The sequence below is a fragment of the Trachypithecus francoisi genome, unplaced genomic scaffold, assembly GCF_009764315.1.
Source record: "Trachypithecus francoisi isolate TF-2019V2 unplaced genomic scaffold, Tfra_2.0 Lachesis_group20, whole genome shotgun sequence".
Classification (NCBI taxonomy): domain Eukaryota; kingdom Metazoa; phylum Chordata; class Mammalia; order Primates; family Cercopithecidae; genus Trachypithecus; species Trachypithecus francoisi.
Genome location: NW_022681466.1, coordinates 6,405,482 through 6,426,453, shown reverse-complemented (window position 1 = coordinate 6,426,453; position 20,972 = coordinate 6,405,482). Strand labels below are relative to the sequence as shown.

At 55.6% G+C, this 20,972-nt stretch overlaps 1 protein-coding gene across 14 annotated transcripts; it reads right to left on the bottom strand.

Annotated features, from left to right (window-relative positions):
- Positions 1-2,938: 2,938 nt before the first annotated feature.
- On the bottom strand, positions 2,939-20,352 carry SLC16A5 (solute carrier family 16 member 5). 14 transcript variants are annotated; one of them, XM_033182114.1, is made up of 6 exons: positions 20,018-20,352; positions 18,787-18,938; positions 14,081-14,327; positions 9,392-9,535; positions 6,806-7,615; positions 2,939-3,504 (listed from the first exon to the last, which is right to left on the bottom strand). In XM_033182114.1, exons 3-6 carry the CDS (start codon positions 14,277-14,279, stop codon positions 3,275-3,277), a joined length of 1,383 nt encoding a protein of 460 aa, XP_033038005.1. In that variant the 5' UTR covers positions 14,280-14,327; positions 18,787-18,938; positions 20,018-20,352; the 3' UTR covers positions 2,939-3,274. The 14 variants fall into 14 exon arrangements, with proteins under 14 accessions (XP_033038005.1, XP_033038006.1, XP_033038017.1 ...); XM_033182115.1 differs by having other exon boundaries at positions 20,166-20,352; XM_033182126.1 differs by lacking the exons at positions 18,787-18,938; positions 20,018-20,352 and adding an exon at positions 17,525-17,711 and having other exon boundaries at positions 6,806-6,905; positions 7,240-7,615.
- Between the last annotated feature and the right edge of the window lie 620 nt (positions 20,353-20,972).

Here is a 20,972-nt window from a genome sequence, read left to right as displayed (position 1 = left end):
ACTACCATCTCCAGCTGATATCTTTTTTCTTTAAATGTTTTCAGGAAGTGGGCTCATTACGGGATGCACACAAAACCTGGTGGATACTAGCACCAAAAGCACCTATCTACCAGCCCCACCTCCCTCCTTTTCCATTCAACTGAGATGGAGGAGACAGGATTTGGCAAAGTCCATGCAAGCACTCTCCCTTCAGAGCACGTGCTATTGATGGCTGCCAAGTGTAAGACTGGGTGGGGAGCCAGAAGGCAGTGGGGTCTTCCGGACGCTCACCGAGTCAGACTTTTCAACTGGAAGAGACTAGCTCATCCAGACAAACCTCCTACATTTTTTTTTTAAATTAAATTTTATTATTTCGCTCTAACAAAGTAACCTGCTACTTTTTCAAGGCTCAGAGGTGGTCAACAATTTGCCCAAAGTCACATGGCAGATAGTGGCGGAGTCCAAGGCACTCAGGTAGGGCTATTCCAGCCCAGAGCCCTTTGCTTGGTCTGCAGTACTGCCTTTGGCCATAAGAGGCACTCATGGCTGGTCCTGGAGGAGGCAGGACATCCCCAAAGATGCTTATTGACGCCAGCTGGACATGGCAGGCGGGAAGACTGGCACCCGTTCATGAAAATAAAATCTCCTGATAAGGTTTTCTTGCCAGAGCCTGGTTGAGCCTGAATCAACAAACAACATCCTGAACCTGAGCACCCCTTGCTGAGCTGGGAGGAAAGGAAGGGTGAGGGGAAACGTACTCCAGCCCTGTTTTTCAGCTTCATTAGTTCACAGAGTTTATGACCTGCTGCAGGGAACATTTTTGTGTATAATTCAAACACATTCTGTTTTCTCATTCCCTTGGTACCCTGCTGGGACAAGAACGGGCTGATGACAGCCAGCCCCTGGGTGGTGACTTCAGTGAAAGGCACCAGTAAAATGTGTGTGGGGGGAGCTGAGACCTAAAGGTCACAGGCATAGGTGTACAGGCAGCAGGGGTGAGTCCAGCCTGCCACTTACCCCAGGGTTGACACGTCTAACACGGCAGGGAGAAGGGGCCTCCAGAGGACAGGAATGGGGAGTAAAAACTTCTCTTGCAAAAGCAGCCCCATTTTCACAGCAGTCTTCGGGCTGCCTGGCAAGCCTTCCTCTCTGTCAGTCAAATGTCTGGCTTCCGCCAGCCAGCACTAATCCTCCCTGCCAAGGAGACAGGGTGGGGAAAGGAAGGAGGAAGCCCCTAGATAGAGTGGGTCCTGCTGAGACTGCAGGGGCGCCCTCAGACTTTAGGATCCAAGCCAGGGGCCCTCCTCCTGTTCTCCACGCAGGCGCCAGGATGGGCGTGCCACTCAACCTTTAATCTGCCCCTATCCAGCCAGCCAGCTCCTCAGTCTGGACCTCTGCACTGCCTCTCACCATTGGTGCGAGGTCCAGTGACCTTCGTGGGGGCAGCTGCACCACCAGCCTTGACTGCCCTACAGGTGAGGGCTGGGTCACTTGGGAAGAGCAGGACAGGAGGAACCTGGAGGAAGGTGAGCTCCTCAGAACTGTCTGGAGGCCAGAAAAAGATAAATAAATGATGGAGGTATCCAGGCTGTATGAGAAGGTCCAGTGCGTTCAGCTGTAGGAGCAGCAACACACAGCCAGCTGCGCTGAGCCGGCCGGGACAAACCTGAGCAGGGTTCAGACCCGGCTTCCTGGGCCCCGAGTACCCTGGGTGCCCAAGGAAAAAAGTTGGGAGGGCCCGCTCCTGGATTCTGCTAGTTGTTAGAAGAGGGTGCCTCTGGCCAGGCGCAGTGGCTCACGCCTGTAATCCCAGCACTTTGGGAGGCCAAGGTGGGCAGATCACCTGAGGTCGGGAGTTCAAGACCAGCCTGACCAACATGGAGAAATCCCGTCTCTACTAAAAGACAAAATTAGCCGGGAGTGGTGGTGCATGCCTGTAATCCCAGCTACTTGGGGGGCTGAGGCAGGAGAATCGCTTGAACCCGGACGGCAGCAGTTGCAGTGAACCAAGACTGTGCCACTGCACTCCAGCCAGGGCAACAGAGTGAGACTCCATTAAAAAAAATTCCCGGGCCAGGCGCGGTGGCTTAAGCCTGTAATCCCAGCACTTTGGGAGGCCAAGGTGGGCAGATCACCTGAGGTCGGAGTTCAAGACCAGCCTGACAACATGGAGAAATCCCGTCTCTACTAAAAGACAAAATTAGCCGGGAGTGGTGGTGCATGCCTGTAATCCCAGCTTCTTGGGAGGCTGAGGTGGGTAGATCACGAGGTCAGGAGATTGAGACCATCCTGGCTAATACGGTGAAACCCCGTCTCTACTAAAAGACAAAATTAGCCGGGAGTGGTGGTGCATGCCTGTAATCCCAGCACTTTGGGAGGCCGAGACGGGCGGATCACGAGGTCAGGAGTTCAAGTCCAGCCTGGCCTAGATGGTGAAACCCCGTTCCTACTAAAATTACAAAAACTAGCCAGGCACGGTGGCAGGCGCCTGTAATCCCAGCTTCTTGGGAGGCTGAGGCAGAAGAATCGCTTGAACCCGGACGGCAGCAGTTGCAGTGAACCAAGACTGTGCCACTGCACTCCAGCCAGGGCAACAGAGTGAGACTCCATTAAAAAAAATTCCCGGGCCAGGCGCGGTGGCTTAAGCCTGTAATCCCAGCACTTTGGGAGGCCAAGGTGGGCAGATCACCTGAGGTCGGAGTTCAAGACCAGCCTGACCAACATGGAGAAATCCCGTCTCTACTAAAAGACAAAATTAGCCGGGAGTGGTGGTGCATGCCTGTAATCCCAGCTTCTTGGGAGGCTGAGGCAGAAGAATCGCTTGAACCCGGACGGCAGCAGTTGCAGTGAACCAAGACTGTGCCACTGCACTCCAGCCAGGGCAACAGAGTGAGACTCCATTAAAAAAAATTCCCGGGCCAGGCGCGGTGGCTTAAGCCTGTAATCCCAGCTACTTGGGGGGCTGAGGCAGGAGAATCGCTTGAACTTGGGAGGCAGAGGTTGCGGTGAGCCGAGACGGTGCCACTGCACTCTAGCCTGGGTAACAAGAGCAAAACTCCGCCTCAAAAAAAAAACAAACAGTTTTTCAGGGCATCTTCAGAGGCCATCCTCCAAGGTCCCAGTTCCTGGCAGAGTCCCAGCTTGCAGAGCCTGGACAGCCCGGGCTTCCTGGGCTGCTCTTCACGCAAGCCCCTGGTGAAGGAGCTGAAGGTTCCCCCTCCTGGGCTGGGCTGAGACGGTGTTCACTCAGTGACCCCAGGACTCAGACACTGGTCACACAGGTGACCCCTGGGTCTTAGACGCTGGTTACATACATGATCACAGGGGGCCGCTGCTTCCCAGGACCGTCTTTGGCTTCCAAGAAAATATCCTGCTCCAAGGTATCTGCCACGACAGCCTGCTCGCCCTGCTCCTTCTTCTGCAGGGCATAGAAGCTGCCACCCATGAAGAGGGCAGCTGAGATAAGGAAGAAGCTGGACATGAAGAAAACATAGCTGAAGTTGTTGGTGGCATCCAGGAGCAACCCTGGGGGACAGAGATCAAGTTAGGCCAGTGCTACCAGGCCTCCCCCCAACGAAACCCTGTGTTCCCTGACAGCAGGGATTTTATTTTTCTTTCTGCTGCACTACGAATTGTGGCTGACACCCAGCAGACACTCAACAGATACTTGCTGAATGAGAGGAGGGGAAGAAACACAAAACCTCCTCTGGCCTGGGCAGGAAGAATCTTCAGGCTATAAGAGAACTTAAGGGCCTGTGGTGGCAGGGAACTACTGGAGTCTGGGATATTTGCTCAGCCACCCTCCAGGTCTCACCTATGCCTCCTGAAGAGCTCTCCCTTGTTTGCTTAAAGAATTCCCTTGGGGCCTGACATGGTGGCTCATGCCTGTTATCCCAGCACTTTGGGAGGCTGAGGTGGGTAGATCACGAGGTCAGGAGTTCAAGTCCAGCCTGGCCTAGATGGTGAAACCCCGTTCCTACTAAAATTACAAAAACTAGCCAGGCACGGTGGCAGGCGCCTGTAATCCCAGCTTCTTGGGAGGCTGAGGCAGAAGAATCGCTTGAACCCGGACGGCAGCAGTTGCAGTGAACCAAGACTGTGCCACTGCACTCCAGCCAGGGCAACAGAGTGAGACTCCATTAAAAAAAATTCCCGGGCCAGGCGCGGTGGCTTAAGCCTGTAATCCCAGCACTTTGGGAGGCCGAGACGGGCGGATCACGAGGTCAGGAGATTGAGACCATCCTGGCTAATACGGTGAAACCCCGTCTCTACTAAAAAATATAAAAAGCTAGCCGGGCGAGGTGGCGGGCGCCTGTAGTCCCAGCTACTCGGGAGGCTGAGGCAGGAGAATGGCGTAAACCCGGGAGGCGGAGCTTGCAGTAAGCTGAGATCTGGCCACTGCACTCCAGCCCGGGCGACAGAGCAAGACTCCACCTCAAAAAAAAAAAAAAAAAAAAAAAAAATTCCCTTGGATGGGCACAGTGGATCACGCCTGTTATCCCAGCACGTTGGGAGACTAAGGCAGGTGGATCACGAGGTCAGGAGTTCCACACCAGCCTGGCCAACATAGTGAAACCCTGTCTCCACTAAAAATACAAAAACTAAGGTAGGGAGCGGTGGCTCACACCTCTAATCCCAGCACTCTGGGAAGGCCGAGGCTGGCAGATTATGAGGTCAGGAGTTTGAGACCAGCCTGGCCAATACAGTGAAACCCCATCTCTACTAAAAATACAAAAATTAATCGGGTGTGGTGGCACGTGCCTGTAGTCCCAGGTACTCAGGAGGCTGAGGCAGAAGGATTGCTTGAACCCGGGAGGTGGAGGTTGCAGTGAGCTGAGATCGCTCCACTGCACTCCAGCCTGGTGACAGAGCGAGACTCTGCCTCAAAAAAAAAAAAAAAATTCCCTTGGAAACTGGGACTTCCAATGCCACACTTGGACAGAGTCCCCACTGGGCTGAACTCAACCTCCTGGATCTACTCTAATAACCGCCGCCTTGTGTTGTCTCACTGCTCCCTAGTACCAAGGGCTTTACAAACCTGCCCTCATTTGCTCGGAATCTCACGCTCTCAGCTGCCTCTCACGTGCACCTCTACTTACCTATTCGGTTTCCCTCGCGTCATACATCACCACTGTGGTTGTGGATGTCTCTTTGTTTTCACTCCTGACTCCTGCCCTAGAAGGTAATCCCCCAGAGGATGGGGACCTTTCTTTTTTTGAGTTGGAGTTTCACTCTCGCCCAGGCTGGAGTGCAGTGGTGTGATCTTGGCTTACTGTAACCTCCACCTCCCGGGTTTAAGCAATTCTTCTGTCTCAGCCTCCTAAGTAACTGGGATTATAGACGCACACCACCACGCCCAGCTAATTTTTGTATTTTTAGTAGAGATGGGGTTTCACCATGTTGGTCAGGCTGGGAATGGAGACCGGTTGATCCCCATGCACACCCCGAGGCTGGTAGAGTTGAATAAATGGTTAGGGCAGGTGTTCTCTTCTGCATTTTGCAGATGGCACTGTGGCTCAAAAAAGGAAAAAGACTTGCCCGGGTTCCACAGGCAGGAAGCAGGAGAACCAGGACGATGATCATTACAGGAAACTCTGCAGGATGCTGACTGCACACCACACTCTCTCCTAAGCTCTTTCCTTGGAGGTAGATTCTATTTATCCCCACTTTACTGATAGGAAAAAGGAGGTGGCCAGGCACGGTGGCTCAGGCCTGTAATCTCAGCACTTTGGGAGGCCAAGGGAGGCAGATCATTTGAGCCTAGGAGTTTGAGACCAGCCTGGGCAATATGGTGAAACCCTATCTCTATTAAAAAAAAAAAAAAAAAAAAAAAAAAAAAAAAAAAGGCCGGGCGCCGTGGCTCACGCCTGTAATCCCAGCACTTTGGGAGGCCGAGACGGGATCACGAGGTCAGGAGATCGAGACCATCCTGACTAACACGGTGAAACCCTGTCTCGACAAAAATACAAAAATTAGCCGGGCACGGTGGCGGGAGCCTGTAGTCCCAGCTACTCGGGAGGCTGAGGCAGGAGAATGGCGTGAACCCGGGAGGCGGAGCTTGCAGTGAGCTGAGATCTGGCCAGTGCACTCCAGCTTGGGTGACAGAGCGAGACTCATCTCAAAAAAAAAAAAAAAAAAAAAAAAAAAAAAAAAAAAATTAACTGGGTGTGGTGGCGTGTGCCTGCAGTCCCAGCTACCTGGGGGGCTGAGGTGGGAAGATCTCTTGAGTCTGGCAGGTTGAGGCTGCAGTGAGCTGTGATTGCACCACTGCACTCCAGCCTGAGTGACAGAGAGACCTTGTCTCAACAAAAAAGGAAAAAGGAGGTACAGGGAGGATGATGGAGGACTGAGGTCTGGTACACAAAACCCATGCTTTTTTTTTTTTTTCTTGAGATGGAGTCTCACTCTGTCACCCAGGCTGGAGTGCAGTGGTGTGATCTCAGCTCACTGCAAGCTCCGCCTCCCAGATTCAAACGATTCTCCCGTGTCAGCTTCCTGAGTAGCTGCGACTTACAGGCACGTGCCACCACACCCACCTAATTTTTTTGTATTTTTAGTACAGATGGGATTTCACCATGTTAGCCAGGTTAGTCTCGATCTCCTGACCTCGTGATCTACCCACCTCAGCCTCCCAAAGTGCTAGGATTACAGGCGTGAGCCACCACATTCAGTCACAAACCCAGGCTTTTAACTGTTCATACTCTGAGTGCCAGGTGAGAAACCAGCTGTAGCACAAACCTCTGGAGATGCTGGACTGGGCCCAGATCTATCTAAACTGTTCCCCTTGTACCACACTATTTGGCTACCCTCCCTCCCAGCTCCTCACCGGCCAGTGGTGGGGAGATGAGGAAAGCAAAGCCATCCAGGACAGTGAAAAGTCCCAGGGCTCTGGGGAACTGATCCATAGGGACGATGTCCATGAGAACCTGGAAGATGAGGGCGCCGATGCCGCTCATGGACACGCTGTACACCAGGCAGTAGCCCACGAGCACCCAGAAGTCGCCTGATGCCGCACACACCAGGTTAGTGAGCCCATTGAGCAGGAATGCCAGGCTGAACAGGTACTTGCGGTGGCTAGCAAAAGCTGGCCGTCCTGCCATCAGTCCGGCTAGGGGCCTCAGGAAGATGTTGCTGAAGCCAATGATGGAGATGAGGAGGGCTGCCTGCTGCTCGTCCACCCTGTGCCACATGGCATATGGCACCAGGAAGACTTGTGGCAGTGGGAAGCCCAGGAGGGACCACATCACACCCAGTACGTACACGCAGTAGCCTGTGTTGTGCCGCAGAATGTCGAAGGCCAGGTGGCGCTGGATGGTCCGGCCACAGGCGGCCACGCAGCCAAGTGCAGGTGTCTCGGGAGGTGGCAGGGGATATTCTTTGGTCTCAGGGGCCACACTGGTGGCCACAGGCCTCATGATGGCCCCGCAGATGCAGCAGTGGAGAAAGACCCCGCCGAAGACAAGGAAGGTACCCCTCCAGCCCAGGTCCTCCAGGAGGTAGCGGGAGAGCAGTGGCCAGAGCGTGATGCCCAGGGAGACGCCCATGGAGGCCAGCGCGTTGGCCAGCACCCGCCGGCGGACAAAATAGAAGCCCAGCACCGTGACACTTGACTGGAAGCTGAAGCACATGCCCAGGCCTATGGGGCAAGAGGGGATACCAGCCTGGAGGCACAGTGGAGCCTTCCACTTGCACCCAGGGGTGGGGTCAGGGGTCATTTCACACACCTGCCCTCTGGTTCTAGTCCATAGCCAGCTCCAAGTCCCTGGGGACTGAAGATGGAATCAGCTGGCCTTGCCACCTCCCTGTAAGCACCGCACCCCAGATCGGCCCTCCCAAGGCTGCCAGGGCATCCCTATTCCCCTAGGTGTAGCACGGGAGTTATCTTTTAAAAACCCAAATTGGGCCGAGCATGGTGGCTAATGCCTGTAATCCCAGCATTTTGGCAGGCGAAGGTTGGTGGATCACTTGAGGTCAGGAGTTTGAGACCAGCCTGGCCAACATGGTGAAACCCCACCTCTACTAAAAATACAAAAAAATTAGCCAGGCCTAGTGGCAGGTGCCTGTAGTCTGTAGTAGCTACTTAGGAGGCTGAGTCAGGAGAATCAGTTGAACCTGGGGAAGTAGAGGTTGCAGTGAGCTAAGATTGTACCACTGTACTCCAGCCTGGGCAACAGAGTGAGACTGTCTCAAAAACAAACCCCAAATTGGATTAAGTCTCTCTTGGCTTAACACCTTCCAAAGACTTCCCATCACACTTGACAAAAAAACCACAGTCTCCACAACGCCCTGGAAGGCTCTCTGTGGTCTGGCTCCGGCCCACCTCTCCGATGCCATCTCGGGCCGCTCCCTGTCACTCACTAGGATCAAGTCACAGGAGCTTCTTTCTCTGCCTCTGAACATGAAGCTGCCCCTAGAGACCTCAGGTCATTTGTAGCTGCTGTTCCTTCTGCTTGGAATCTGCTTCCTCCACTCTCAGTTCAGACACCATCTCTCCAGAGGGGCCTTCCCAGCTCCCCACCCACTCAGTGACTGCACCTGCACACCTGAGCATGCTGGACAGAAAGCTGTCAATCATGTGTGATCACGGCCTCAGGCGGGCCCTCAGGCTGCCTGTGATGCCACTACAGCTCCCTCAATCGTGCCCTGCCTGCCCTGCTAGGTGACTATTGGGTCTCCTCCTCTGTGAACCCCAACACCTCCTCCCCATCCTCATGCTCAGCTGCCCACATGCCTGCCCGCTGGTGACAATGGCTTGCCCATTCCCCCAGTGGCTGTCCCTCCCTTCTGCCCTGCATCCTTTCCACTCGGAGGCACCCCTCTAGCAAGTCCCCTCTCTCCTGAGTCATACTTTTTCTCTTCTTTCCTAGATCATTCTCCTTAGTTATTTCTTCCATTAAAAAAAAAAAACTCTCTTGATGTCATAACCACTTCCGGGTAGAGTCTGTTCCTCCAGTCCCCTTAGAACAAAATGCTGTGGAAGGGCTGGGTGTGGTGGGCTCACACCTGTAATCCCAGCACTTTGTTTCTTGTGTTTTTGAGATGGAGTCTTGCTCCGTTGCCCAGGCCAGAGTATAGTGGTGCGATCTTGGCTCACTGCAACCTCCATTTCCCTGGTTCAAGTGATTCTCCTGCCTCAGCCTCGAGTAGCTGGGACTACAAGGGCCTGCCACCAAGCCTGGCTAATTTTTTGTATTTTTTTTTTTAGTAGAGATAGGGTTTCACCACATTGGCTGGGCTGGTCTCGAACCCCTGACCTCATGTGATCTGCCCGCCTCAGCCACCCAAAGTGCTGGGATAACAGGCGTGAGCCACCGCGCCCAGCCAGCAGTTCCAGAAGATTAAGAGGCCTGCCTGCCCTGTCCGCTTGTGCCTGGCAGGTGCCTATAAATTCTGGAGCTGAAGTGATAGTCACCTGTGATGAATCCTGCTGTGAAGTAGAGCTGGCTGAGGTTGCGAGAGAAGGAGCTGGCCACCATGCCCAGGCTGGCCAACACACCTCCCAGCATCGTGGTCACTCGGCAGCCAAAGCGTCCCACCAGGATGCTGCACAGGGGCCCTGTGGGAGAAGAAAGCCTGAAGGTAGCAGCTGAATGAGGAGGTGGCGGGAGAGGAAGAGAGTGGTTGGGGGAGGGCAGTGCCAGCAGGAACTAGTCAGGTGGTTTCAAGGGCAGAAGCAGGCCTGGATTCTGATATACCACCTGCCACGGACTTGCCACGTGGCCCGAGCGAGGCCCGATCCCTCTCCGTGCCTCAGTTTTTTCCCCTACAAAGGATTCAGACTGGGCGATGTTTGACCCTGATGAGGATTCCCAGAAAGGTGGAGCAAGACCCTGCACTGCACCAACCTGAGGCTGCTCATTCTGTCTGGGTGAAACAAGATTGGTTCATGAGTTCACCACCTCCCCGACTTCGCTGGGGTCTGTTGGTAGGAGTCAGGGCAGTGTTCCAAGACATCTAGACCACAGTGTGCACCTTCAGATCCTGTTTTACCTGCCCCACCCCCACCGCCAACATCCTCAGGAAGACTGGCTAGATCCCTCCCACCCTCCCACCACCTTCCCAGCCCTACAGCTGAGGGGAGCCCTGGGCCCCTCTGTGCCTCCTTGCACTGGACTCTAGAGTGTTCTGCAGAAAATCAGGCAGGGTAGGTTCTCCCCTCCCGCACCACCTCCAGCACCACCAAAGTCTGCACTACTAGGATCAAGCCACAGGAGCTTCTTTTTTTTTTTTTTTTTTTTTTTTTTTGAGACGGAGTCTTGCTCTGCGCCCAGGCTGGAGTGCAGTGGCCGGCTCTCAGCTCACTGCAAGCTCCGCCTCCCGGGTTCACGCCATTCTCCTGTCTCAGCCTCCCGAGTAGCTGGGACTACAGGCGCCCGCCTCGTCGCCCGGCTAGTTTTTTGTATTTTTTAGTAGAGACGGGGTTTCACCGTATTAGCCAGGATGGTCTCGATCTCCTGACCTCGTGATCCGCCCGTCTCGGCCTCCCAAAGTGCTGGGATTACAGGCTTGAGCCACCGCGCCCGGCCAGGAGCTTCTTTCTGTGCCTCTGAACATGAAGTTACCCCTAGGTTTGGTTCAATGTGGACAGGGCCCTGTTCCTTGCCTGGCTCCCAGCTGCTTTCTCACCAATCCACACCCCCAAAAAATAGAAAAGAGCTGCAGACTGCTCCTTGGCATCTCACAGGGACCCCATTCACCCAAGGACACGGGGAGCTTCTCTAACTCACTCTCTGAGAGTGCGATGTGACTAAAGGGACGGGGAAGTGTGTGTGTATGAGGTGATTGTGTGTGTCTGTGGTGGAGGGGGGATGTGTGGTGTGAGCCACTTTGAGTATGAAAGTGACAGAGTAGGCCAGGTGCGTTGGCTCATGCGTGTAATCCCAGTACTTTGGGAGGCCAAGGTGGGTGGATCACTTGAGGTCAGGAGTTCGAGACCAGCCTGGCCAACATGGTGACACCCCATCTCTACTAAAAATCTAAAAAGTAGCCAGGCGTGGTGGTGTGTGCCTGTCATCCCAGCTACTTGGGAGGCTGAGGCAGGAGAACTACTTGAACCCGGGAGGCGGAACCCAGTGCACTCCAGCCTGGGTGACAGAGTGAAACTACATCTCAAAAAAAAAAAAAAAAAGTGATGGAGTGACCAGGTATGCTGGCTCACACCTGTAATCCAGCACTCTGGGAGGCTGAGGCAGATGGATCGCCTGAGGTCAGGAGTTCAAGACCAGCCTGGCTAACACGGTGAAACCCCATCTCTACTAAAAATACAAAAATTAGCCAGGTGTGGTGGCGGGTGCCTGTAATCCCAGCTACTAGGGAGGCTGAAGCAGGAGAATCGCTTGAACCTGGGAGGTGGAGGTTGCAGTGAGCAGAGATCGCACCGCTGCATTCCAACCTGGGTGACAGAGGGAGACTCCTCTGGAAAAAAAAAAAAAAGTGACAGAGTAAGTGAGCAGCCCATCCTCAGACATAAGCAGAGGCTGGTGGCCTGGCATCTGCCACTGTAGAGGGGCAGGTGGCTCTGGAAAGGACTGACCCACAGATCTTCCCCATGCCAGAGACTCTGGCCTGATTTAGGAAAGGTGACATTGGGGAAAGCCCTGAGTCATAGGGTTGGGGGTGGGGACGGGGCTGCAGGCCAGCTGCATAGCTGAGGGTGGTGTGGCTGGGCAGGAGGCAGGGTGTTTCCTCTGTAGGGCGCTCCTTCTGCCGTGAACTCACTCTTCAGCCTTGAGCAGGTCTTATATTTTGTGCCTGCTTGCTTTCCTTACCTCTAAAAGGAGTACGTAGGGGCAGGGACACTTGAAAGGATCAGTGAAAGTATTCATGATTCATCATGTTTAAAAATTTCTACAGTACTGTGGTCAGGTGCCGTGGCTCATGTCTGTAATCCTGGCACTTTGAGAGGCTCAGGCAGGTAGATCACTTGAGCCCAGGAGTTTGAGACCAGGCTGAGCAACATAGTGAGACCCCATCTCTACAAAAAGTAAAAAAAATTAGCTGGGTATGGGCTGGGCGCAGTGGCTCACACCTGTAATCCCAGCCCTTTGGGAGGCCAAGGCTGGCGGATCATAAAGTCAGGAGATCAAGACCATCCTGGCTAACACGGTGAAACCCTGTCTCTACTAAAAATACAAAAAATTAGCCAGGCATGGTGGCGGGCACCTGTAGTCCCAGCTACTCAGGAGGCTGAGGCAGGAGAATTGCTTGAACCCGGGAGGCGGAGGTTGCAGTGAGCCAAGATTGCACCACTGCACTCCAGCCTGGGCAACAGAGCGAGACTCCATCTCAAAAAAAATTAGCTGGGTATGGTGGTGCACACCTGTGGTCCCAGCTACTCAGGAGGCTGAGGTGGGAGGATCGCTTGAGCTTGAAAGGTCAAGGCTGCAATAAGCTGTGATCACGCCACTGCGCTCCAGCCCAGGTGACAGAATGAGACTCTGTCTCAAAAATCAGCAAATAAATAAACATAAATAAAAGAAAATGTCTACAGTACTCTGAATGAGCATGGGCTCATGCACGTGTATGTGTATATGAGAGAGACGGCCAGCCAGGAATCCCATGCTGATGGAGCTGCTGAGATGCCTGCTGTGAGTGGTGAGCTCCGAGTCGTCTGGGGAGTAGGTTCCCCACCAGATGCCTGGTTCCTAGCCCCTGGCCCAGGCACCCTGCTCTGCCTGTGTGAGAAGAAGCCCTCCGGGATTCCCAATCCCTGCCCCAACCCTGCAGGCGAGAGGCCATGAGGCAGATTCAGAGTTCACCCGGGAGGGTCGCGCTCTCGCCCAACCCAACCTCCCTCCCAGTTTGAGGGCAGGACCTGGAATAATAAGCAGGCTGCTGGTGGCAAGTGGAGGGAGTAACCAGGAGGTAGCCGGGGAGATGGGCAGCTGCGGGCAGCAGACACACGCCTGCAGAGGCCTGTGGGCCATCAGCTTGGGCTCCGGGCCCCTCCGAGGCTGGGGTCTATGCAGTCTCCCTGGAGAGCTCCCAAGGAGCCCAGAGAACCCTCCCTCTGCCCTGTTCCCAACGCTGGGGTCAGGGTGAGGCAGTCACGTTCCTGGAAAAGTCAGCCAGGAACAAGGGCCTCTGAGGCCTATGGTGACAGAGCCAGGAGAAGGGGCAGGCAGGGGCTGCCTTCCTCCCTCACCCCCACTTAGCAACCTCTTCTCTGTAGGGTGTCCCGGGAGAGCTGGGGCTCCTGGCCTTGTCCCCCCTCTTGTTCCCGGTGTCTTTTTTTTTTTTTGAGACAGTTGCTCTTATGGCCCAGGCTGGAGTGCAATGGCACCATCTCGGCTCACCGCAACCTCTGCCTCCCAGGTTCAAGCGATTCTCCTGCCTCAGCCTCCCGAGTAGCTGGGATTACAGGCATTCACTACCTCGCCCGGCTACTTTTGTATTTTTAGTAGAGACATGGTTTCTCCATGTCGGTCAGGCTGGTCTCAAACTCCTGACCTCAGGTGATCCGCCCACCTCGGCCTCCCAAAGTGCTGGGATTACAGGCGTGAGCCACCGCGCCCGGCCATTCCTGGTGTCTTCCTTACATCCCCTTTCCTATCCTGAAGCCACTCCCTGCCCCAGTGAGGGTCTCCAAAATATTAATAATTCACAGCCGCATCCATTTCCCAGCTCCCAGCACCTCCAGGGAAGACAGTGGCCTTCCTTGCTGTTCCATGTGGGAGCTGGGCGGGATGCCAGGCATTACCCTCAGATAGCAGAGGAAGCAACCGAGGTTCAGAGAGACTGGCCAGCTGGAAAGCAGGAGAGTCTTGGTGGGCTGGCCCCAGCGCTCTTCCCAGCCTGGCACTGTGTGCCCCAGCACACCTACACCTGTGTCTGAATGGATCCCACAGAAAGGACACAAGGCTTTGCAACCCAGGCACCTCCCCACTCTCTCCCCAGCTCCAGGCCAGTCCAGCTGGATTCCAGCCAGGGGCCCCTGGTGAAATCCGGTGAAACCTTAGGAATTCACCCAGGAGGCAAAGCCTGTGGCCTTAGAGAGAGGGAACCAGAAGGCCAGAGAGGGAACCAGAGAGGGAACCAGAAGGGTTGTGGCTTCCCCGCAACCCCCAGGCCTTTCTCATCAGCCCCTCCCCAGGCTGCTCACCTGCCATGTGGAGCACAGCCATAAGGATGGAGGGGATCCAAGAGGTCTCGCTGTTGCTGGCCTGGAACTCCCATTGCAGTTCAGTGAAGAAGATGCCGATACACGTGGGGAAGCCCAGGGTGAGGCCCTGGGTCACCATAGTGGCCAGCAGCACCACCCAGGCCCAGCTGCCATCTGCATGCTCCAGGGCCTGGGGCATCCTCTGCTGCCGATGCTGCCACGGCCTCACTGCCACTGTGGCTGCTGCCTGGAGAGGTGAGAGAATGGAGTCTGGTGTTCAGTAGGCTGCCCGTCTTTCCTGGCCCACCTACCACTTTCTCTCGGCAGCTAAGCTGTCCCTTCCTCACACCCAAGTACCAGGTGTCACAGAGGGGCACCGCCCCTGGGAGGTGGCCAGAGGCCCACGCATTGGCCTTGGCATCTCCTTTCACCCACTTCCCAGAGCCAGCCTGGCAGGAGGTGGCAGGAAGGACAGGAAGGACAGGACAGGGCAGGGCAGGTGGCACCAGGCAATGGGGTGCAATTGTTTCTAACTGTTACATCACTTAGAAGTCAGCAGGGGGACCTCCTGGCCCACTCAGTCACTGCTTGTAGAATGCAGCAGACCTCTGGGGTCAGCGTGGTTCCAACACCCCCAAATGCACACACGGATACATTTCAGACACTCCTGCCCAGAGTTCCTGCATAAGAACACAGACTTTCACAATGCCTCAGAGGCAGCAAAGTTACTATTGGTGCTGTTGTGAAGGCCCGAGTGAGCAGGCCAGTGCTGGGCGCAGCCACGGAACATACACACACAAAAGAGTTGAACAAGGACCCAACCAGCAGCTTTGGAGAAGGCATGGGCCTCATCAACCCCCACACCCCCACGCCTTTCCCATCAGCCCCTTTGCAATCCCCCTGCAATAATCCTTTCATACAGAGCTCAAGGCCAAGACTCAAGTTCCTTAATCACATGGAATAATACACACACACACACACACACCCAGTGACACTCAGACACAGACACATACCCAGTCACACAAGGACACAGTCACAGCACACACTCACGCAGACAACACAGAAACATACAGACACGCACACACACACAGACACACACTCAGATAGTTACACACACAGAGATCCACCGACCCACACAAAGACCACACAGGCACACAAACTCACATAAAGACGCACACTTGGCCGGGCGCCGTGGCTCACGCCTGTAATCCCGGCACTCTGGGAGGCCGAGGCAGGCGGATCACGCGGTTAGAAGATTGAGACTATCCTGGCCAACATGGTGAAACCCCATCTCTATTAAAAATACAAAAATCCCAGCTACTTGGGAGGCTGAGGCAGGAGAATGGCTTGAACCCAGGAGACGGAGGTTGCAGTGAGCCGAGATTGCGCCACTGCACTCCAGCCCAGTGACATAGTAAGACTCAGTCTCAAGAAAAAAAAAATGACACACATTTACATAGACACGAAGAGACGCTGACAGATACATACTACACAGATCCGTAGACAGTCACACCAACACACAGAGATATATACCGTCACACACAATTCAGGCATACAAACTCACACACAGAGGCATACAAGCAGGTACATAAGACACACTAGCAGACACGCACACAGTTACACACAAACACAGAGAGACACACGCACACGTACATGCATGCAGACATGCCCAGAGTCACACATGCTACACAGACATACAGACACACACAGTCACACACTATGCAGACATGCACATGTGCCTGCGCGCACACATACACATCCACCTCACATCCTTGGCTCAGCAAGGTGCAGCCAGTCCTATCTTAGTTCAACACAACCCAGGCCACTCCCTGCGTCACAGAAGCTGCCATAACCAGGCGTCCAAAGTCCCAAGGTCTCCTCCCCAAGTTTGGACCCCTTTTTCAACCCCCTCCCATCCTGCCTCCTGCTCCCTGGCCCCCCAGACCCCTCAGACCTCACCGCCTGTGGGCTCTAGGCTGCAGCAGGCACTGCAAGGGAGCAGCCTCCACCTCAGTGAAGCCCACGCATCCTGGAGTTGCTGTTCCCACAGCCTCCCTCCCTTTCACCCCAGGTCCTGGGAAGCTCCGAAGAAACTCAGAAAACTACCAGAAATATGAAACCCCCTTTTCCTGCCAAGCTCAGCACCCCACTGCTTCCCTCCAGGCCTAGGAGTTTTAAAGCAGCACCTAAGTCGGCTCCACCCTGAACTGCCTCCTTCGAGGTCTCCAATCCTCCACCCTCCCAGAGGACCCTGGGAGCCCCATCAAGGTGACCTGTCCCATTCATCACAGTCCCAGGGTGTGAGGGTGTGTGACCCACATGCAGGGCAGAGCACTGCCTGCCCTCCTGCCCTCTGCATAGGACCTCTGACTAGAGATCCTCCCAGCCCGGCCCTCCTCCTGGTCCAGTTCCAGGCCAGGCAATCTAGCAGATAAGGCTTCGCCAGCAAACTAGCCCTCGCCTCTTCCAGGATTTCTGTTCCCTCAGCAAATGAAAAGGCCACAGGTGCCACCTGATCCTCTGTGTTGCCCCAATGTCAAGGTTCCAGCCCCGCTCCATAACTCGCCCTTCCTCCCCGGCCCTTCCACTCTCCCACTTGACACTCTCACCTCTTCCTCCCGCAAAGGCAAAAGGCCACAGCCTTCCTGGCTTCCTCCTGCCTTTCCCTGTTCCCTGCCACCCAGCCCTGGCACTCCCAGGCCCCGAGGCCCTGGCGGCATTTGGGAGGCCTGGAGGCTGGACCCCAGCCCCGCTCCCTCTCCCCACTGCCTGGCTCTGTCCCTTCTTGCTCTGCCGGGAAGAAGTCTATGGAGAAGTCTCTTTCTATGAGAAGAGCTCTTCTCAGTATCCACTTTTTGGGGCAGTGTTTTTGGGGTCTTTGCCCAGGCTCCTGTCACCTTCACTTTGGATCCCACCTTCCCTCTGGAACCTTTCAGTGGAGCTGGCTGTTCCTGACCATTTCCTCTCTCCAGGTCTCAGGCCAATCCAAGCCTAGGAATCCTTATGTACCTTTGTACACTAGAAGCCCTGCTGCCAGGACGGGCGTGGTGGTTCACGCCTGTAATCCCAGCACTTTGGGAGACTGAGGCAGGTGGATCACGAGGTCAGGAGTTTGAAACCAGCCTGGCCGACATAGTGAAACTCGTCTCTACTGAAAATACAATAATTAGCCGGGCATGGTGGGGCTCGCCTGTAGTCGCAGCTACTCGGGAGGTTGAAGCAGGAGAATCGCTTGAACCCAGGAGGTGGAGGTTGTGGTGAGCCGAGATCATGTCGCTACACTCCAGCCTGGGCAACAGAGTGAGACTCTGTCTCCAAAAAAAAAAAAAAGCCCTGCCGCCGAGGTCTGAGGACCCCCTTTCCCCGCCTCTCTCTGGGACCCCCGCTGCAGACGTGGCCTTCCATGTCTCCTCTCCCACTCCCAGCAAGTCCCAGGTCACATACACAGTGTGGATGCCCAATCGGCTGTCCAGCTTCCCCTCCCATCAAGCGGTTTCTCCAGTCAACTAATCTTTCAAAATTCAGCCCTGCCGGGCGTGGTGGCTCACACCTGTAATCCCAGCATTTTGGGAGGCCGAGGCAGGCAGATCACCTGAGGTGAGGAGTTCGAGACTAACCTGGCCAACATGGTGAAACCCTGTCTCTACTAAAAATAAAAAATTAGGCTGAGGCAGGAGAATCGCTTGAACCCGGGAGGCGGAGTTTGCAGTTAGCCAAGATCACGTCACTGCACTCCAGCCTGGGTGACAGAGAGACTCTATCTCAAAAAAAAAAAAAAAATTCAGCCCTTAGGCTGGTCCAAAAGTAGTGAGTTATTTCAGTTAATTGTTCACAGGCAGGTACAGATCAAACTCCTTGTTCTACTCTTTCCCTGCTTCTCACTACGGCTCCTGAGTAGTCTTAGAAGATTCAGCCCAGCCGGGTGCGGTGGCTCACGCCTGTAATCCTAGCACTTTGGGAGGCCGAGGCTGGAGGATCACGAGGTCAGGAGATCAAGACCATCCTGGCTACATGGTGAAACCCCGTCTCCACTAAAAAATACATAAAAATTAGCCGGGCGTGGTGGCGGGCACCTGTAGTCCCAGCTACTTTGGAGGCTAAGGCAGGAGAATGGCGTGAACCCATGAGGTGGAGCTTGACTCCATCTCAAAAAAAAAAAAAAGAAGATTCAGCCCTAGCAGCATCCCTGAGAGCTACCCTGACTCCCACCCCAGGCTGGGCTATGCCTCCTTCCTGTTTTCTGCCTTTTTTTTTTCCAAGATGGAGTCTCACTGTGTCTCCCAGGCTGGAGTGCAGTGGTGCAATCTCAGCTCACTGCAATCTCTGCCTCCCAGGTTCAAGCAATTCTCCTGCCTCAGCCTCCGAAGCAGCTGGGATTACAGGTGTACGCCACTATGCCCAGCTAATTTTTGTATTTTTAGTAGAGATAGGGTTTCACCATGTCAGCCAGGTGGTCTCGAACTCCTGACCTCAAGTGATCCGCCTGCCTCAGCCTCCCAAAGCGCTGGGATTACAGGCGTGAGACACTGTGCCCGGCCTGTTTTCTCACCTTAATAGTGGTCTTCACACCACACGGGAGTGGATCACCCCCTTGTCTATCATTACCTCCACCCTGCTACCCTCTTCCACACTATGAGCAAGAACCTGTTCATGAACCCACACCCCGCCTCTGGCTGAGCACAAAAGAGGAGATGAACGTGACCCACCTGTGTTCCCCAGGGGGCAGGCAGGCCCAGGACCAAGGGCAATGCAGCTTCCAGGCAGGGAGGTCCATTCCAGACTCAAGCAGGGCAGAGGTGATGGGGCGAGGGCTCTGGCTTGGCCTCTGCCCCAGCAGGGAAGTGGTCTTTGCTTTGTACTGGGAACCATGAGTCATGGTCACTGCCTGGTGTGTGCTTTGCGCAATGAGGTAGACAGGGCAAGTTGTTTCGCTCTCACTTGCTGGGACTAGGGGTGAGGTTGGGCTCCAGGGGCTGCCTCAAGGACCCCTAGGCCCAAAGAGACCAGCCTCATAGCCCAGTGCAATGAAGTTGGATGTGTGGGCAGAGAGAAGTTTAGATGATTTTTCTGGTCTTTCTCCCATCTCACACAAGACCAGCCTATGTTTTCAGGGTGCCTCATCTGATAACAGGGGCCTCACTAGGCCCTGGGAATCCCTTCTCTGCCCCTGGACCTCGAAGGCCTGGTCACAGGGGAGAGCGGATGCTCTCATCCAGGAGTCTGGGGTTAGGGGCCTGGTGTCCAGAGTCCAGGGGGCTTCCTCTTCCTCTTCCCGGTGGGAGAGTCCCAGGCTGGAAATGAGGCAGGCCCTGGGGACCCCTCCCTCCCTCCCATATCAAGCAGGCTTCTGGGCTGATGCCCAGGACCCAGGCGGGCAGCAGAAGGGCTACTGCCCAGCACAGAGCAGCAAGGGCAGGCTTGAGCTTGGGGCTGAGGAACTCTCAACCCTGGGGCTGACCCAAGGAGGAGGGAGGCAGCCCCAGAGGTAGGGCGGCTGGGGCAAGTCACTCTCTCCCTTCCCCTTGTTCCCCCGCATTCCCTGCAGACCAGCACGGGTTTGGGACAGGCAACTGGGACCTCAGGCCGTAACCTCGCCCTGCCCATCCCCGCAGTCCTGCCCCGGAATCTGGTTTCCATTCCGCTGTCCCTCCCTCCCCGGGGAAGAGCTCCTCCGAGTGGGGCTGCTGGGATCCCGGGCTGTGTCCGCCTTGGAATTTCGGGCCAGGAGTCCGAGCGCCCTCGGGTTTGGGGGTCATCACCCCAGCCCCGGGGCAGCCCAGGACCAGGACAGGAAAACTTTTCTAGATCCTCACCGCTACTGGGCCCGCCCAGGAGGGAAGGGACCGGGGTCCCGGCAGGAGGTCTGCGACAGCACTAGCGGGGACTGGGCGAGGAGGGGACGCGTCCGAGGCAGTGGGGCTCGGGGAGCCCGCTCACCCGCTCGCACGGGCCTGGCGGAGAGGTGGCTCAGCTCCCCCGAGCGCGGCGTACTGCGGCCCAGGCGGGTCGCGACGAGGACTGCGGTACGGGGTCAAGCGCCGCGGCCAGGCAGGGCGGGCCCAGGGCGGCGTGGGCGGGGACCCACCTTCCAGCCTCCCCTGGATTCCGTCGGGTGGGGAAGGGGCCAGGCCTCGGGAAGGGCGGCGGGCGTGGCCGGGGACCGTCCAGCAGCCGGGCCGGGCTCCGGACGCAAGCGCCGCGGGATGTCCACGTGTCGGAAATTTGCACAACCCGGATGCCTTCTTTCTAGCTTCTGGTTTTCCCCGCTCAGGGTCTAGGGCCCCGGGCGTGGGGCGGAGATAACATGCCATAAAGAGACCACACCTCCCAGGAAGTGGGGTGGGGAAGGCGCAGAGGCCGAGGTTGAGGATCCCTTCTTTCTACGCTTTCCCTGCCCAGGAGCGCTTCCAATGAAAGTCTCGAGCTTTGAGGGCTGCGCCTGCGGTTGGGAGTCCAGGCAGTCCCATGTAGGGGAGCAGGCAGACCCCTCAGCCCTGGGAGCAGGTGAGAGGACACCCACCACTTCTGCATGTGGCCCTCAGAACTGCAGACCCTTTTCAGGTTTTTCCCTCTTCCCCTACCTGGGCAGCCCTTGATGTGCATTAGTTAAAATGTACTCAGTTGGCCGGGAGTCTAGCTCTGTCGCCCAGGCTGGAGTGCAGTGGCACAATCTCAGCTCACTGCAACCTCCACCTCCTGGGTTCAAGCAATCCTCCTGCCTCAGCCTCCTGAGTAGCTAGGATTGCAGGTGCACGCAACTGCACCCGGGTAATTTTTGTATTTTTAGTAGAGATGGGGTTTCACCATGTTGACCAGGCTGGTCTTGAACTCTTGACCTCAGGTGCTCTGCCACCTCAGCCTCCCAAAGTTCTGGGATTACAGGCATGAGCCA

Bases quoted from the DNA above. Each gene is read 5' to 3' on its own strand.
- SLC16A5 (XM_033182113.1), bottom strand. From the start codon at position 17,566: ATGGGAGGGGAAGCTGGACAGCCGATTGGGCATCCACACTGT. The intron at 14,328-17,524 runs GTATGTGACCTG...TCACCTCTCCAG, and splicing joins CGATTGGGCATCCACACTGT to GCAGCAGCCACAGTGGCAGT. The intron at 9,536-14,080 runs GTGAGCAGCCTG...CTTCTCCCACAG, and splicing joins GGCTGTGCTCCACATGGCAG to GGCCCCTGTGCAGCATCCTG.